Here is a 19,004-nt window from a genome sequence, read left to right on the forward strand (position 1 = left end):
CCATCCCCTGCTATAGGGGACCCGGATCGGGGCACCCCCTGGGGTACTCACTGCCCCATTCCCTGCTATAGTGGACTCAGATCGGGGCACCCCCTGGGGTACCCACTGCCTAGGGTGACCAGATGTCCTGATTTAATAGGGACAGTCCCGATTTTGGGATCTTTTTCTTATATAGGCTCCTATTACCCCCCACCCCCGTCCCGATTTTTCACATTTGCTGCCTGGTCACCCTACCACCGCCCCTGCCCCTGCTATAGTGGACCCTGATCGGGCACCCCCTGGGGTACCCACTGCCCCATCCCTGCTATAGGTGACCTGGATCAGGGCACCCCCTGGGGTACCCACTGCCACATCCCCTGCTATAGGGGACCCGGATCAGGCTGCTCTTTTCCATCCCAACAGCTGGGTGTAGAGGGGCTGTTTCTTTACAGCAGGATGTAGAGGCCTTGGGGCTGTTTCTTTTTAAAGGAGCCCAGAGCTGGAGAAAGAGTCCACAACTCCCCTTCTAATGGCCCCCCAGACCTTTCCCCTCTGTCTAACACCATGGGCCTGATGAAGTTCTCTCCTCTTAGGGGTCTGTCAGCTCACACCAGGGAGTTGGCCTGTCTCCTCTTTCTAAAGTAGCCCCAGGAAAGAAACCTCTCTCCTGGGAGCTCTGTATTTCACCCCTTGCTAAAGGTTTCCCAGGTTGGAGCAGTCCTTCCACCCCAACACCAGAGCGGTGGGTAGTTCCTCCAGAAAGGTGCTCCGGATGGGGGGTTTCCTCTGTGACCCCTGGGTGATCACATCACTGATTGCTCCTAATTCACTTAGCCCACAGTCCCAGTCCCTCCTGTTTTGCTGTGTGTCAGAGAGGAGCTTTTCCCGTGCTGAGTCTTGCTGAGTTGATTGGGTGCCCGCTCCTGTGCTGTCCTCAGTGACAGCAGGCCAGGAGCCTGCCTCTCTGGGCTGTTGGTTGTGGTGAGCTGTGCTTAGAGAGGGACCAGGTGAGGAGAGTGGCAGTAATGCTCTGTCTCTCCATAGCACCGTCCATTCTAGGATCTCAAAGCACTTCGGACTCGGGAACGAATTAAGACCTCTGGGTGGTATTATCCTCATTGCGCCAACGGAGAAACTGAGGCACAGAGCAGTTAGTGATTTGCCCAAGGTCACAAAGTGCGGCAGAGGCAGAGCCTGTGAGTGGGCAGGATGGAATCGGGGCAGAACTTGATTGGTGCTTTTCCTTGAGGCAGTGACACAGCCAGGGGATGAAGGTGCATTTCCCAGGACCTCAGGGACCCTGCATTGCAACTTTTCCCATGGCTGCGGACATGTGAGCTGGGTCCCACTTGGGGTTGTTCCATCCGGCTTGCTTGAGAGACGGGGTCCCACATCACAGAGAGCTGCAGGGTTCACAGCCGGAGTCCCCCCTCTCTCCCAGGGCATGACTTAAGGAACCTTGTACCCGCTCTCCCCACCGCCTTGTGGGTCACACCCTGATAAGATCACGTTGCTTTAGGAGGTGACTCTGCAGTGGAGACAATAAGGGTGTGGGCAGCACAGTTTTCACAAACCCTGCTGACGTCCCTGGCCGGTGATAGGACGGGACCCGGGGAGCAGACAGCTGGATGTGTGGTTTTTACTTTTCTAGGGCAAGAGAAACCCTGATAAGATCACTGTGCTGGGGGTAGGGGGCCCACAGCAGAGACAGCGGGAGCCCTGCCTAGGCATTTCCAAAGGCCTCTGATAAGATAAGATCACCCTGCTGCGGGCTCTTTTCTCTCCCAAGGTTATTGGTTAACCTGCAGGATTCCTTGGCAATAGTGTTTGTTTAGAAAACAATCCGCCCAGGAAGAGCCCAGGTACAGGATTCTCTGGGGTCAAAGGGAGCCGGGCTGGAGAGGAACCCAGCCCTACTGCATGGGACCAGTGTTCGGTCTAGGCTGGGAGCCTGGCTCTGACCGGGGCTAGCACCTGGCTTCCAGAGGAAGGTGTCAGAACCCTGCAGTGGACATGACCCATGGCTCCTTCCTAAGCTCCATCAGTTAGTGGCTGGAAGGCAGGTGACAGGGAAAGGTCCCACTCTCTGCCCTAGGATACCTCACTAGGGTTGAGCGGGTGAAGGAGTGCTTGCTGCTTCCAACAACAGCCCCTTGTGTCTCTTCCAAGGACACCCCTGTCCGTAGAGGGGTGTCTCCGGGGGTGACCCACCAGACGGCTGCAGCTGCTCTTGGAGGCTTTAGAGAGAGCGCTTGAGATTCTGCCGCAGTGTAGGCTGACCCAGACTGGAGGCCTGTCAGAGGCTAACCCTGTGAAACATAGATGTCAGAGACAGGAGAGACGCGTTATTGTCCGGTCCAGTTCTCCAGTACAGGATTGTTCTCTATGGGAGAGTCCTTAGTGCTTTGTGGTGTGTAGCATTAAAAATCCTCTGCACTGGGGCTGCCATCCCTCCCATGGCAGACTGCTGCCCCAGTTCATTGCAGCCCGCGATCCAGGATTCGTCCTGATGGCCCGGCTGCATTTGGCCTTCCCGCATGGAAGAGGAGAAGTTTTCGATCCCCTGGATTGACCCCGCCCTCTCTCCAGACCACCTCTGGAATTCCAGAGCAGGCAGAATGTTCTGGAAATTCGAGAGCTCCTCACTCATTTCCATAGCACCCAATTAACTTCATCCCCACTGAATCCAACCATGTTCAGTGAGTGTCATAACTCCATCCTCTGAGCCCTAGTCACGCCCCGGCCGTCTCCCTCCTCTTCTCAAAACCTAGGCTTGAGTGGAAGCGGAGGAGAGACTGAGACCCAGAGGCCTGCCGAATGGAGACTCTGTAGGCAAGCAGGACCCGCGTCGTCCTCCTTACAGTCCTGCAAAGGGGTTCTGGCTCTTGGAGGTGTTCTACACGGTGCCCACCTTTGTTATAGAGAGGCCCGTGGGACTGTTAGCTCACTGTATTGAGCTGTCCATGTAAGGAGTCCAACCACGCTGAGGTATATGGGCCCCTTCGAAAATCTGCGCTCATTGCCTGTAACAAAACCTGCTGCACATTGGTGAAGTGTGAGCTACACAGCCTGAGAAGTTGACTCTGGAATCGTAGAGTTTAAGGCCAGACTGGACAACCTGATCATCCAGGCTGACCTCCTGTACATCACAGGCCACCAACACCACCCAGCACCTGCACGCCAAACCCAACAACCAGCAAACTAGCCAGCCTCGGCTGGGAGGCTCCTGTTTCTCGTGTCCCAGCTGGTCGGGCTCGTCTCCTGGTTTGGAGACACCCCCGCTTACATCAAATTCCCCCCAGTCCCTTCTTACTCCATGAACAAGCTGTAAGGGGGAAATACCCCCTTCCCTATACCCCCTGCAGCAGCAGCATGATGATAGTGTCCTGTGCCACAAGGGGAAATCACTCGTGTGTCGGGCAGGTGGCAGCGCCTGGGGACTGCCAGACCCTCCCGTTCTGGGTGCTCTAGACATCGTGATCTGGAACCGGTTACAAGTCACCTAGGTGTAGAAGACAGGCCCAGGGCCCTGCCAGAAGGTGTTTACAATCTAAAGCCCGCACTGGCCGGTGTTGCTCTCACAAGCTTGGACTGGCTGCACGTGTGCCATGGGCGTTGAGGTCTTGCTTTTTGGAAGCCGCTGGTCTCCATTTGCAGAGATGCCCCTGCAGGGTTTCCCCTTTGACTTGTCGCTCATGGGCGCCTTCTGCTGCTGTGACTCCAGTTCTGCGCGTGTGTAAGTCGGGGGCCGAACCCTCCCGGCTGCACACGAGCGGAGCAGGCTCTAAACGGGTGCTGTGAAATCAAGGGGCTGATGGATTTGCCTGCACACCGGCATAGGGGGCCAGACAGGCGCTGTGCAAAATTCCCTTACACAGCTCTGCCAGTGCCCCTCCGTCCTGCCCTGCAGCCCCCCTGCTATCCCAGCTCTGGGCCCCAACCCAGCTCAGCCAATGCCCCTCCGTCCTGCCCTGCAGCCCCCCCTGCTATCCCAGCTCTGGGCCCCCACCCAGCTCTACCAATGCCCCTCAGTCTTGCCCTGCAGCCCCCCTGTTACCCCAGCCCCAGGCTTCTCTCCCGTACCCCTGCAGATGCCCCTCAGTTCATCCCTGTGCCCCACACTACCCTCTGCTCTAGCACAAGTGGCTCTCACCTGAGCAGAGGCGGCCCATGCTGAGCGCCTGTGAGGTGGTTTAATGGTTTGCACAAATAGGGAGTGGATGAGATTCAGAAGCTTGGTTTCTCTGAGAGGCATTCGCCAGCCCGACCTCTAGAGCTTAGGGGAGCTGTACTGCTCCCTCTGTGCATTTCCCATCCGATTCTCCCCCCTTTCCCTCAGATACAGCATCCTCGTGTTCTCTGCCTCCTCCCGCCCCTTGCCGCTGTCTCTCTGCACAGCCCCTCCACACCTGCGTGCTGGCCTCTCTTCTCACTGCCCTGAGCTCACCCCGGTCCCCGGCTGCTCCAGCTGCTGAGGCAGTGGTTCGATAGCTCCGTAGCTCAGCGCAGCCCTGGCCCGGTGGAGTCGGCCCCTGCTCCAGCTTCTTGCATCCGGAGCTGAGATTGCGGGTCGGCTTTTCCGGCTCCCCTCCCTTCCGAGCAGCGGCTGTCGCGGATGCTGGGGCTTGGGGGACAGTGAATCCAGACAGGCGGCTTCACTCTGCCTTCCCAGCTCCCCTGCTGTTCTCATGATGACCTGGATTTGGGGGGGGGGGAGCTATTCCATGTCTGGGAGGGGGCAGCTTTTTGGTGTCTCAGCTGTGCTCATTGCTGTGGGGGCTTCCAGAGGAGAGGCTCCTGGCCACCTTGGCTTGCTGCTGGATAATGACGTGCCTCTAGGGAAAGAGAGGGCAGGTCACATGCAGTGTCAGGGCCAAAATGCAGGGGCCTCGCTGGGCAGAGATGTCCAGGCCACCTCCTGGCAGGGGAATAGACACGACGGAGGCTGTTTGAATCCTGATCCAGAGCCCGGGAAGGAAATCCAGCCAGCGGGCTCCTCTCCGGGCTTTGTCTCCTGCTCCTCTCTGGGTGGAGTGAGAGAGGTTTGTACTGAGCCCACGCCTCCTAATGCAGCTGGGCACCTGCCTGGGGTGGGTGGCAGGATTCTGAGGACCCGAGAGCCTGGACCAGCCTCGTCCGTGCCCTGCCGTGGGTCAGTGAGAGTGAACACGGGCGCACGGTGCTTGGTACGTAGCACTGCGTCCGGGGACCTTTTGTTCCTCCCCGTCCGTGTGCAGCTGAGCCCAGGACATTCAGGAAGCAACAGACCTGGCCAAGCAATATATGTTCTGGGGCTCCTGACCAGACCCTTTTTGTCCCATTGACTCCTTCCCCTGCTGTAGCTCATTCTCTATTGCACGGCTACCAGCGCTCTGGCCAGATCCAATTCAAAGGCGCTGCGCAGTGGGGTTCCCACCCCTTCCCTTTCGGAGTCTGGGGTCCTGTTAGAAAGCCAGGCCTGCTGGGAGAGCTGGTTGCAACCCGGAAATGCCCGATGCAGCTAAAGCAGATGGTTGTAGAAGTACCGCCCAGGGCTGTCGCGTGATTTGGTAACGTGGGGCTACACAGTCGAGATGATGCTGTTGGTTCTCAAGTGGTCCAGGCACTGCTGTATTATAAAGGAGTCCCGGTGGGACGTTCCTGGGCTCCCTGACATGGTAATTGTTCTAGGGTAAACGCCGAGTAGATCGCTTTCCCTGACATTAAGCCTTTTCTCCCTGTTAATTTCACCCTATTAATGCTGCTGCTCAAATCCCCTAATGCCCCTCGCTGCATGAGCAAACCACAGTGTTAAAGTCCTGTCTCCACTGCACTCAAAACCGGTTTAGGATTCTCGCCTCTGACTTGGTTCCAACCAGCTTGGGTGAGGGGTCCACACAGCCAGGGGCGGATTAGGGTTTTGTGGGCCCTTGGCCAGAGCAAGTGTGGGCCCCTTCTGCCTGCATTATCCCCCGCCCCAGCTTCCCCCCTCCCGTGCTCCAGCGGGCTTCCCCTGCTCCACCCGCCCACCCGGGGCAAGCCTCCGCTCCCCGGATAGGCGGAGTGGGTTGGGGCACAGGGGTGCCCATTTTTCTGGGGCCCCCCAATTGGCTGGGGCCCCTGGGCACAGGGGCTAATCCGCCCAGCGGCTAATCCGCCACTGCACACAACAGCTGTGTTTTACAACACAACTGTGTGTCTGTCTACAGCGTGTATCCTCAGCTACCCCACTTCCTCTTTGTAGCCGTGCATCTGGGAAAATCGGGGCAGGAACCCCACGGCGTCCTGGCAATGGCGAGAACGCCTAGAAGATGTACGCACGTGGCAGCCGCAACATGGGGCAATGCATTGTGGGACGTTCTGCCACAGGAAGGTCTGAGAAGGAGGAGGAATGGCCTGCTCAGCTAGTCAGGCACAATTAGAGTCATGTCATTAGTGTTGGGCTTCCAGAGTTCTCTATGTGAGAGGCAGGCTGCCCTAGTGGATAGAGCACTCGATCTGGGCTTGGGAGACCTGGGTTCTATTCTTGTCTCTGCCACTGGCCTGCTGGGTGACCTTGGGCAAGTCACACCATAGTTCCGTGCCTCAGTTTCCCCATCTGTAAAATGGGGATAATGATACTGACCTATAGAAAAGCTTGATATTATTCGCCATAGTGTCATTTTGCAGCATCGATATTGGGCTGAACCAATTAACAGGAATCATGTGCCAGCCAGCAGTGAAGACAGGTTCTTACCTGCTGAGGCACTGAATTGAGTATGAGCCACGTGGTTTGCCGATGCAATCAGCGTTTAGACCCCACTGCACCGCCGGCGGGTCACGCGCTCCGTTCCCAGCTAGGGCCTAGGTTTCCCCACCTTTGGTCGAGACCAGCTTTGGAATTCTCTTGCCGTGGCCCCTGGAACGGAGACCCAAGCCGCAGCACCGCCGCCACGCAAAGCGGAGCCGGCGCTGTTTGGCTTCTGAGTAATTCTGTTGGTTTTTATGATCGCTTTGAATTGCATGAATTATTTAACGTGCAGCCTCCGTGACTTGCTGTGAGCGGCTCCAGCTGGGCTGGTGCAGGCAGGCTGTTGTGTGCGGTAGATGGCGGTTGCCTTTAGGAAGAAAGCGAGACGCTTGCTGCTTCCTTAGGAGTGGCCCAAGACTACGGCCTTAGGTAGACTGGCCGCAGGACGTGATAGCTCAGATACCGCGGTGATGGGCACAGTCTACAATCCTTGAGAGAGACAAGGTGGGCGAGGACCAACTTCTGTGGGTGAGAAAGACAAGCTTTCGAGCTTCCACCGGGCTCTTCTTCAGGGCTGGGCTATCACTGCTGTCTCCCGGCTGCTTGGGGGCCCATAGGAAATGAGTTTGATGCCTGACTGTCATTGTTCCCTTTTGGCTTTGTGGAGCGTGCGGGGAGCCCGGCACCTGTCAGGATCGGGCTCTTGGGAATGAACATCACCCCACCCCCCCACACTCCGGGATCACGACCGGTGTCTGCTCTCAGCAGCAGCACTGGGCAGAGTGACTGCCCACGGGGAAGCTGGCACTGCCCCGCGCCTTTCTTGGGCACGGAGGCCTCTCGTCTCTAGGGCTGTTGGATCTGGCGCCCGTTCACCAGCGCTGGGTGTGCTCGGCAAACCCCCCCATCGCTGCGAGTGCTTTATTCAGAGCACGCGGGGAAAACCACACGTGGCCGTACGCTGTGTGGGGCCGTGGCCGCAGACTCGCAGACGCTGACTTGGAAGATAATTGCGTACAGCTCTCTCAAACGTGTAGGGGACGGCATGTTTCATAACAGCGGAACGCCCCTCAGAGGCAGGAAAACGAGCCCTGTTTCCTTGTCTCCGTTGTTTTTTCCCCTTCATCCCATGTGAGCCCCACTGGTTTATTATGGTAGGGTTAGTCATGAACCGTGCGGTCCATGCATTAGTTTGCTATTGTAGAGGGGCTCATAAACCCTGAGCTGCATCAGAGGTTTGTCACTGCCAGGTTGGTCATAGGCTCCGTGTACTGGTTTGTTATTGTAGGGTTGCACCTAAGGACAGAGTGCCACGCACTGGCTTGTAGCGATGCTCAGAGGTATGGGCTGCGGCACGCCCTAGTTTGTTGCTGTAGGGTTGGGCATAAATGCTGAGCTGCCGTCAGTGGTTTGCTGCTGTTTGCCTGTTCCAGGAAACAGTCGTGGAAGCCTTTGTCTTCGGGATATAAGGCAGCTAGGGAATCACAATGGGTGTCAGGAAAAAAGGGGAAATTGTTGGTAGGTTTCCCCCCCTCCCCTCTTTTGACAGTGTCCCTTAAAAAAACAAACAAGAACCACCCACATCTTTTATGTCTTAAAGGCAAGAGAAATGTGTGTTGCAGACAGGACTGCGCTGGGGTAAAACAGAGCCCGTTTCACAAGATAACGGGGCCTCTTACAACAACAATCCAGGATTGGGCTAAAGAAGGATTCACCCCTTCCCCCTCCCAGCCCTCTCCTCTTGCCAAAAGCTGTATAGGTTCTGGTCAGATAAGTGTCCAGGTGGTCAGGGGCTTCCCGGAGTTCTCAGAGGCTCTTCGCTCTGCAGATTTCCTGTTGAGACACTTGTGGATCACAGAGTTTAGATCTGGATCTAAACGTCCCTGAAGCCTGAGAGCTTGAATGGGCAGCTGCACACTTCCTGTATTAAATGGTTTCCTTTGTTTGATTAAGGAACAACAATGCAAAGAAAGAACAAAAGTAAAGTCTCAGTCAGAAAGAGCATGGTGTGTGCCTCCCCTCTGGAACAGGCTGCAGCAGCAGCTCTGAGAGCAATATGGCTGCTGCCTCTGCAAGTAGATGAATTTCTTAGAAATGTAAAAGTGCAGGAGGCAGAAAACAGGCATCTCCATTTCCAGTGTACACAGCCCACGGAGCACGCTGCTGAGTCTCTGATGCTGCCTGCTTGCGGCTGGGTTGGAAAACTGAGAGAGAAAAACCATTAACAGCAGTTCCACTTCTGGCCCTAGCCAAAACCAGGTAGCACAGTAGAGGAAAAATGAGTTAAAATGCGAGTTAAGAAGGTTTGGGATGAGTAATTTTGGGCTGGTTCTTATTCTACCCAGGCCAGTTTGCCCATCCCTACACAGAATAATGATGTAACAGTGAAGGTTTATCTGTGAAACATTTCTATTGTGTTTTCTTAGAGGGCGTCTCAAATGCCAGGTGTTACTGACCAAGCGAGCTGGGTGGCAGTGGCTTGGTGTGCTGGGACTTGTGCACCCGGATCTAAGTTTCCTTTTTTAAAAAGTCTCAAATCCCTTGTGATTGCCAAGAACTTTCAAAGTGGGACCAGAGTGTGAGTGGGGTAGCGATATCTGCCTTGGGCAGCCTGAACTTTCCCATTCATCTGAATGAGATGATGATGATGAGATGTTGACTCTGAAACCTAACAATGGCTGGTTAACTGTCAGCTGTTTCACGGCTGATCAAGGCATGCAGTAAAGGAAACAGTCTCACAAATTATGGAGCCTGCTGTGAGTGGAGTCTAGTTTGAGCGTCCAGGGGGTGGGGCTTGGTTTGTAGCTTGGGAGATTACCATGACATTTGTTTCCAATTCAGTCCCTGACTTCGCTCTCCCCCAGAGGTAGCATATTAGTGTCAGGCTTCATAAGAGAGAGAGACAAAGCCAAAAAGGAGGAGGCGATGAAAGAAAAGGGAGAGAGGGAAATGTCAGAGCAGGGAGGGTTGCAATTCAGTGGTGTTAAGGGTCCACGGAGACAGGCTAGAGGTCTTGAGGGACAACAGAGAGGTGGATGGTTGGACAGGAAGAAGATGTGCCGAGATGGATGGGTGAACGGATGCTCCAGGTGGAAATCTGCAGAACCACACTTGAGCTCTTTGCATTTCCACTCTCGTTGCTTGAATGTGCCAAACAGGCCATCCCATCTGTTCCTCATTAGGAACTCGAGGTCTCGGAGAGATTCATTAATGCTGCACTGCTGTCAGCTCTGGCAGAGAGAACCTCATGGCACAGACGTTGGTGTCCCCGTCCCACCCTCGCCTCGCTCGTCTACCTGGCGCCGGGAACCCCGCTGTGGTGTTAAAAGCTCTGACGATTCATGCCTCATGCCAAGAACGCCTCCCTGGTGCTGTTCTCTCACTCCTGGCACCAGGATCTGCCCTGGGAACCCGATTCTGATTCGCTAAAGCAGCTCTGGCGCCAGGAAATCCACCCAGCTGCTGGTAACCCAGCCTTGGCGCTACTAACCCATCCACCCCGGAGCTAGCAATACAACGTTGGCACCGGTTATGCACCCCGAGGCCAGTAACGTGATCCTGCTCTGTGCCGTTACTCCACCCTGGCGCTAGATATGCAGAGCGCTGCTCGGTGCAGGGCTGCCTGCCGGCTCCGCTCCCCAGCGGAAAGAAGCAGGGTGTGTCTGTGACGCCTGGAGAGCTCTGAGCAGCAAACCTTCAGTGACCGGCTTCCCTCCCTGAAAACAGAGGAAAAAAATAAAACCCACGTTATGATCATTTCACAAACGCAAGCAGCCCCTTTGGCCCCGCCGGGACTGCTGGCGTGTCAGCTGTTTGCAGTTTGGCCCCGTGTGTGCACGAGGGCTGGTAACGTAGCAGTGGCCCGTAGCCACCCTGGCAGTGCATGGCAGCACTGGATAGAAGCGAGCGCCTCTCGGGGGGGAGATCCAGGAATTGTTCTGTGCCATCTGTCCATGTGCTGGCATCTTCCTCCCGTCTCTGGCCGTGGGATTCTGGCACTGTCTGCTTTCTCCTGGGGTTGGTAATCCGGTCATGGTGCCAGCCTCTCCGTGCTTGTGCCCATAACTCCGTCTCAGGGCAGCAAACTGTATGTTGGTCACTCCCTTGTAGTGTCAGCAATTCTTTTGAATGGGAGTTCCTAGCGCTGACCCCTTCTGGCCATGAAAGACCCCACAACGCTTTTCCTAAAAGCCGGGGCATTCGCTCCAGCATCCCGGTCCTATTCCAAACAGCGTAATTCTGTTGTGCTTGCGTAAGTCATCCGTGTCTCCCCCCCCCCCCCCCCCCTTCAATGTAGTGTCATTCTGCACTTCCTGTCCTAAAGTGTCGTGTGCAGCCTATGGGCCCGCTTACAATAGAAAATCAGCTGGGTCACTCGACCTGGCTACATCCCACTTGTCTCCTGACAGTTCCAATATTGTTGTGCCTTGTCGTGTAGATGGGACCTAAACCCGTGTCTGCCGCAGCCCTCCTGCCGCACAGTTCAGTGACATGGGATCAGATATGCTTGGGCTGGTATCTAACAAATGTCACTCATTTTAATCCCAAAATGTCCTACATTCCCCACTCTCGGAGAATTATTTGACAGAAATAAAAATTCGTGCTCCAGAGGTTCTAGTGAGTGATTGATGCTAAAGGAGGGAAGCCCACATAGTTTGTTTCCTACATACACAATGTTTAGGTGCCTGTCATTTTGGGGGTTCCTCGGGCATTTCTTTCCATATTGGGGCCATGGCAGACTGAAAGGCATGCTTAGGTCCTGTCCGTGCTATGAGGTGGAACAATGTTTCAGACACGACACCGTGTTGTGACTTGGTTGCTCTCGCAACGTAGACGGGCCTTTTCTGTACGCTGTCAGACAGCTCTTGTGTTCCACCCCAGAGGTGGCTGCATTTCGATGCAAGGAGATTTGACTGGCATGAAAAGGCATACAAGTGGTGCGAAGGTATATTTTAAAAAAAGATCTGTCCGAGAGGAACAAGCGACACATCGTTTGGGGGCTTGATCCCCTGTTTGTCAGAAGCGTCCAGGCCTGATCAGCTGGTAGGTCACTATGGCGTGTGTGCCATCTCTGCCCTCACTTTCCTGGCTGCCAGGGTCAGTGGTAGATGGATTGACTTGGGGTACAGTCGGCTTCTGCAGTTGGTCGGAGTGCTTTGGGATCTTTGGAGACGAAAAGGGCTGTAGATCTGTGAGATGATGTCATTATTTATGAGCTCAAACCTCCTGCTGCCCTGCAGCGACCCTTGCGCTTTGATATGCGTTAAAGCTCTGGAGAGCCTTCCTCAGAGATGATTTCTCCAGGGCCCGCAGCAGCCTGGAGCTAGCCCCTATTACATCCCTGCTGCCAAGTCTCATCCCCACACACCTGTCCCGGTTCCCCTCTTGGAGCCGCAGCAGATTCACAGGCATGGAGAAAGTTGGTCCTTGTGCATCTCGAGGAAGAATCGAGGGGTTAACAACTGGACTGTTCCATTTCTCCTCTTCTGTATGATGCACCTTGGTTTTTCCCGAATGGTTCAGCCAGAAAGAGAAAAGCGGGAGGGGGGATGTCACTATCTCTAATCTATCTGTCATTTTTATTTTACAGCCAGTGCCGGGGAGGAGGGGAGCATGAGGCTGCTAGGACAATGCTGAGGAGGCCCCCGACCCGGACCCCGGGGAGGATCTGAAAACAGGTGAACGCAGAAGGAGGAGCGAGGGGGGGGGGAAGGAAGACAGACGGAAGGAAAGCAGGCTAGGAAAAAGCCTGGAGCTCCTTGGGAGTGGATCCCGGCTGCAGAGGGCTACGCCATGGCTACGAATTTTAACGACATCGTCAAACAGGGCTACGTGAAAATGAAGAGCAGGAAATTGGGGGTAAGTGGGGAGGGGATTGTGATGCGTGATTCGTTATCATTAGCTTTGAAGGTCTCTCCCCCCCCTTCTCCCTGCTTTTGAAACACCGGGGCAGCTGCAAAATGCAGAAAGACCCCCCCCCCCAGTCCCTCTTTTGTGTTGAGAGCATCCTCGCTCGAGATTCTGTCTCTGGGTTATGCCCGAGCATCCTCCTCAACCCCAGCTGGCTCTGAGCGCCCGTCCCCAGGACTCCTGTGCCGTGGGGAGGGGGCTGGCCGCTGTCGCTGGTCATTCTGGGGACGGGTAAAGTTGCAGCTGTGGGGTTTCCACTGGGGGAAGGCGAGGGGGGCTTGTCCTTTGAATTCAGCTGTAGGAATCTCCCTCCGAGAGCAAAACTCGGCTGAATTTGGATCAGCCCAGCAGACAAGCTGTGCCTGGATCATTTTTTTGGAAAAAAGCACCTGACCCCCTGGGTTATTTATAGGCTAAGGGGAGAGAGGCGAGAAGATGGTTTTGCACTTGTTGCTTTCTGTGTAATTCAGTAGGAATTTGGCACTGTGGTTTGTGCTCGTGCTGTCCAGACAGGGCAGGCTGCGGATTTAAAGCCACGATTCAGGCCTAGCGGCCAAACCCAGCTTAGATCCCTACACCCTGGTCGCCCCTGGGCCCCTTCCATGCCACTGGCTGCGTTTGCACATGACGTCAGCACCGGCTAGGGAATAGTTAAGTTGCCCGTTGGGTCCCGAGCCTGTGCATTGCCTGGGATCCCTGGGAGGTTGGTTGTGCAGGCGGAGGAGTGTGTGGGTGGAAGTCGGGGGTGGGGGAGGCGTACATGGTGCTGTACTTCCCTGTAGCCCTGAGGGGGATGGGAGGCAGGGTGGGATGTGTTAGCAGGTCACTGATTTGGGGCCCAAAGCTGGGCATGCTCTGCTCCCATGGATTGCAGTGGGGCCTTGAGGTGATTTCCAAGGATTGGGTCCTTAGCGAGAGAACCGGGGTCGTTGATCTGCTTACGGGAATCACGCTCGCTGCATGGCCCGAGTCCCAGGAGCTCTGTGCCTCTCCGGAGCCAGCGGCAGGCAGAGGCTGCTCGAGGCGCAGGGATGGCAGGGGGAGCTGCTGGTAGAGGAGGTGCAAGTTCTTGCTCCACCCTGCCCCTCCCCCAAAGAGCAGTTCAATTTTTGTCAGGCGAGATGCAGGTGATCCCACGTGACCGGGGCTCCCAAGCTGGTTGGCTTGACCCATATTTTAGGCAGAGTTGATGGAGAGCCGGTGTGCTTCGCATTTCAATGGAGAGGGCTCCGTACCGGGATCCGTTCTTAAAGGGGCCAAACTGCAGTTGCTGAGACAAAGAAACCCCCAGCCTGGCGCTGGGTGGAGCCGTGGGGCGGCGCACGGGCCTTTCCCCCCTGCAAAAGGAGGTCAAACCCTGGTTCATGGCAAGGGCAAGATCTCGGTCTGGATGTGAAATAAGCCATCGCACAGGTTATTTGGCTGTGAGTGGCATCTCTGCTCGGGATGGAGTCCGGTCTGGGGCAGGGCAGGGTGGACGCTGGTGTGGGGGACCAGGGTTGGAATAGCATGGGGGGGCTGCGGGTCAGGATTGAGGGGCATCAGCGGAGCTGGGTGTTTGGGCCCAAGCACTGGGGTAGAAAGGGGAGCGGTGGGTTGGGATTTCGGGGCACTGGCAGGGCAGGAATAGCCGGGCCCCCACATCTCAGCTCTGGTGGGTTGCAGCTGGGCCTGGCTGAGCTGTTTGAGGGCAGGGTGTGCCCAGTGCCTGGGCTCTGGCCAGCACTAAATCACCCCCAGATAATGTCACCCAGCCATCCCGCCTGCAGCCGCCGTCTGGGCACATTCTTCATCCCGGCCCCAGCTGCCCTGGCTCCCGCCCATGGGGAACGGCAGCTGTGGGGAGCCCACCGAGCATCCCGATGTTCCCCAAGCGTCCGCGCTGCAGCAGCCCCTGGGCCCAGCCGCAGGGTACAGTTTGTTCCCGCATCTATGCTCGTGGCCCCATGGTGGGCTGCAGGATCCAGGGCTCCAGCCCTCCAGCGGGACTGCCTGTGGGTCTTGGCTTTAAAGTGGAGTTACTGCTGCTGGGCACCAGTCTGTGCCCACCGCAGCTCCTGCACCCTGCCCTACGGGGTGAGAGCGGAGTCTCGCCTCCCCACGCTCCCTGGCATTTCCTGCCAACAAGGCGGCCGGTTGCAACGTGGCCCATGGGAAACCCGCTAAGTCTCCCAGGCCAGTCGCTCACTAAGGACTTGGGGCCGATTTGAACCGGCGACCTCATGGTGAAAGGCCTTGTGGGTCGGTCAGCCCCAGGGCCCTGCGCCAGCCGGATCTCTGCCATGCCCTGCTGACCATTGCCAGCTGCGATCCTTTCCTCTTGCCACTGAGTGGGTGCGGCCTTCTGCCAAGCCAGCAGACCGGAGCCGCCCGGGTGCATGTGGTGGATCTGCGTCTATCTTGGGCATGGTAAAGTGAGACAAAAGAGCTTTCGTGGCTTAGTGCTTCTGTAACGCATTCACCTGCCCTTCGCCGGCATGAGGGACCCAGCCTCCCAAGCTCTCCTCTCAGATGGGTCTCTAGCCCCCTTGTGCAGCTGGGGAGACGGAGCCCCAGAGCTGGGGGAGGGGGACAGGCCAACGTTTTCCCAGAGTGGCTGCTTGAGGCATCCGGGTGGGTCCCCGGAGGCGTCTGAAACCAGTGGCCGTGCCTGGAGCTTTCCCAGCATGCTCGGGATCTGACGGGGGCCTTGTCGACGCCAGGAGCTGTCAGCGATTCTCTCCCCGCTGCTCCAGCGTTGGTGCAGCTTCAGGGGAGGGAGCCGGGGGGGCAGCCGAGGTGGTGAGACCCAGCTGTGGGGACGCCGGGCGTCTTGAGCGGGGAGGCCAAGCGCGGCTAACGTTGCTCCCGCCTCTGGATGGAGGGAGAACGTCTGACTATCTTCCATGCCGGGACAGCCTCAGCCTCCTTCCCATGGTTCCTGCTCCTGGCGCCCCGTCCCTGTGTGCTAGGCTCCCCTCTCCTTATTCAAAGCCCTCCTTTAAGGGGCACGGCTGCTGTGAAGCCAGCGAGCGTCGGCCAAGTGCTGCCACCGGCATCGGGTGCTGAAGAGAGCGAGGTTCTGAGGGGTAGGCCCGGGGCCAGCCTGGGAGTGGGGAGAGGGTCCCCCAGCCCTGTGTGGCTGGGATACATCCCCTGCCCTTGTACTGCCTCTCGTGCGAGGGCTGTTCGGTGAGTGCTGCCCTCTGCAGGACTGGGTAGGACTCGGCCCAGCCCAGGTGGCCGTGCTGATGCGCAGAGCCGAGTGTCCGCCGCGCTCTCTTAACGCATGGGGCAGTGGCCTGGTGCCGCCTCCTCCTAAGGACACAACTCGACCTGGGCCTGCAGCAGCCTCTGGCTCTCCTGGTTGGCATTATCTGCCCCTTTCCATTGTGAGCTCCTCAGGACGGGCTGTGTCTCCCATTGGGTCGTGCACCGTGCATAGCCCGCTACTGCCACTTAACGACACTGTGAGGTTTTGGGGTTCAACCCAGACCAGTAGGGGGTTCTGTCCTCACCTGCCCTGCCGTTCTGGGGGCCTCTAATGCTGTGCTGCTGTGGCTCACAGCCTGGATCCCGGCCGCCAGCATGCGGGTCACAGCCTGGCTTCCACTGCCTGGTTACTGTTTGCAGAGTGACTCCATCGCCTTGCCCCCGGTCCCAGATTTACCCCAGTCCGCCTGCCTGGGTCGTGTCCAGCCCTCTCCTGGGACACTCACAGACGTTGGTAAGTTGGTTGCGTCTTTACAGAGTCAGTGCGGTGCGGCTCGTTAATGTAACTGGGCTTTGACATACACCCTCATTTCAATCCCAGCGCTGGGTTGGTTTGGATCAAAAGTACAAGTTTATTTAATCCAACAGAGAGAGGATTAAGTGATGCCAAGTATAAGGAATAAAGATAGATGGGGTTACAAGCAAACAGAATTTAAAATACACTTCTAAGGCACAACGTGGTTTCAGAAAGGGACAGTCTTTGGTAAGTAGGGTGACCAGATGTCCCGATTTTATAGGGACAGTCCCGATTTTTGGGTCTTTTTCTTATATAGGCTCTGATTACCCGCCACCCCGTCCTGATTTTTCACACTTGCTCTCTGGTAAGTAGGTTTCTCACCTACACTCAGCTCCCGGAGACATCAACCTCTTTGGGCGACGGAGCCAACGCTCTGTGATTTTTAAGAGCTCTGGCCTCTGGAATCCCCCAAGTGATGGATGCCCCCCCGGTTTCTTTTTACCCCCCTTGTATCACCCCAAAGTTCATTCTTCAAGCTTTCTGCTGCTCTTCCTTTCTTGTGGACGTCCCATCCTCCTGCTGATGCGTGTGCAAAGGGACTTCCGACGTTTTGATTCCAGGCTGCTTAATTTACATTGGAGACAGGTAGACAGCGGCCACCCCTCCAGTCTGGGAGAAAACCTGTTTCTCCCTTTGTTTGGTCGCAGACTTTAAAGCACAATATATCAGTGAGGATCCATAAATCCTCCTACAGTGTTAGTGTCTGCATTTTACAATGATAATCAGCAGTGCGTCACAGGCTTTTATAAAAGACCTCACTCCTTCACTGCTGTAATACAGTAACATTGTATACAGTCAGTTGCTTCAATTGCTTCTCATTTGAGGTTCCGACCCCCTATCTTTGTAGCTGAGGCTGTCTCCCCTACTGATGCCTTTCTTCACCTTTTATGTAAATGGACCTTCCTTGTCTCTGGTCACATGTTGCCTAATTTACATCAGAGATGCTTTCAAGCAGGTGGAACACATTCCTTTGTCTGCGACAGGCGTGGCTTAGGCCAAATACATTTTAAGGACATCTTTGCAGCATGTATCTCTGAAGTCCTTTGGGGTTTACCGGACGTACATCGTGCGAGAATATTAATGATCAGTGAGTTATTAGTTTTCCAATGACGTATGACATGCCACCTTTGGGGTATATATAGCATGACCACAGCGTGTTAGGTGTAGTGAGTATGCCCGGCCTGACGAGTTGCTGATGCAAAGTAGCGAACCCCCACTGGGCCTCTGTCACAGGCACCCCAGGCCAGCACAGATAGCCGGCTCCTGCTCTCGTTGAAGCCATCGGTGGTGTATGGAGCTGCAAAACTGCAGTGCCTTTGTTTTCTGAGTACTGCCCCTTTAAATTCCTACGCGCGCTGACTGTGGATGCAGCAGCGGCATGACGCACACACTGTGCTCTCTCTTGTGGAGCCTTCATTTTAGTTTGTTCCTGATTATTTATTTTTCTCCTTTAAAATAAAAGGCTGAGAGGAGCTGAATGCCAGTTGGATGTGGCAGGACAATGCGGTTGACTCCAGCCAGGGCCAGGGAAAATGACCGGCACAGGACACATGGGATCAGTTCCTTGCTCTGTCACTTAATCTGGGCCTTGGTTCCCCATCTGTAAAATGGGCACATTGCTTGGTGTCTGTGAGGTGCTTAGCTACTGCAGGGCTGGGGCCAGCGGTGTCCAGACCTAGACTAGCATCCCACTCACAGAAGCCTCTGGTATCGTCGTCTTCTCTGTAGCCTCAAAGTGAGTGGGCTGTAGCCCATTTCTGACACTGAGCCAGGCCCATCTGCTGCTTATCAGGGACCATCTGAAAGGAGCTTCTGTTCCTGTCGGGGGCTGGCACTTCTCCATTTCCCCAGGTGCTGCAGACACTCCTCAGACAGAGGTGTGTGAGGGACACACCCGCCTTGGAGTCAAGAAACAGTCAGGCCTGGATCCTGTAAGCCAGAGCTCTGTGTGCAGAGGGCTGCAGGACTGGGCCCACTGGGAGCGCTGAGGTTGCGGGAAGTCCGTGTTCCCTGGTCCAGCCCCCTCTGCAAATCGGCTCTCGGAGCCTCACTGGCTGTGGGTGTCATGGGCTCTGAAATCTGCATCGGGGGCTAATTCTCCCAGACAGCTCAGTAAAGATGTTTTCTTAGAAGCAGCCGGAGATTCGCCGGAGGCGGGCCTGGGCGACCGGGCTGGGAGGAAGTGCTACGTGCCAAACAGCCGCTGCACTCCCAGGGGGCTTGTTATGTGTCTGCAAAGCTACAGCGCTCTGGCTCCCTGCGTCTGGGCTGCCCAGAAACCTGGGTGTTTCACACAGACTTTCATCCTTCATGCTCACTGCGCTCCCTCCCACACAGGGCACAGAGCAAGTCTGGTTATACGAAACCAAACTCGTGAGGAGATGTGATCAGCACAGTCTGGCCTGGCTCCGGCGGGGCACTGCTGCGGGGAGCTCGCTGCAGTCTGGCCTGGCTCCGGCGGGGCACTGCTGGGGGGAAGCTCGCTGCAGTCTGGCCTGGCTCCGGTGGGGCACTGCTGGGGGGAAGCTTGCTGCAGTCTGGCCTGGCTCCGGTGCGGCACTGCTGGGGGGAAGCTCACTGCAGTCTGGCCTGGCTCTGACAGGGCACTGCTGGGGGGAAGCTCGCTGCAGTCTGGCC

At 56.3% G+C, this 19,004-nt stretch overlaps 1 protein-coding gene across 3 annotated transcripts in view; it reads left to right on the forward strand.

Annotated features, from left to right (window-relative positions):
- DOK4 (docking protein 4) overlaps positions 1-19,004 on the forward strand; it is a 39,372-nt gene that overhangs the window by 325 nt on the left and 20,043 nt on the right. For all 3 annotated transcript variants that reach the window (XM_024198380.3, XM_024198381.3, XM_024198382.3), the window contains exon 2: positions 12,279-12,547. In XM_024198380.3, coding sequence (XP_024054148.1) covers positions 12,482-12,547 — 66 coding nt within the window. In that variant the 5' untranslated portion in view covers positions 12,279-12,481. The remainder of the gene's footprint in view (positions 1-12,278; positions 12,548-19,004) is intronic.

This window comes from Terrapene carolina, unplaced genomic scaffold (genome assembly GCF_002925995.2).
Source record: "Terrapene carolina triunguis isolate 2854851 unplaced genomic scaffold, T_m_triunguis-2.0 Scaffold130, whole genome shotgun sequence".
Classification (NCBI taxonomy): Eukaryota; Metazoa; Chordata; order Testudines; family Emydidae; genus Terrapene; species Terrapene triunguis.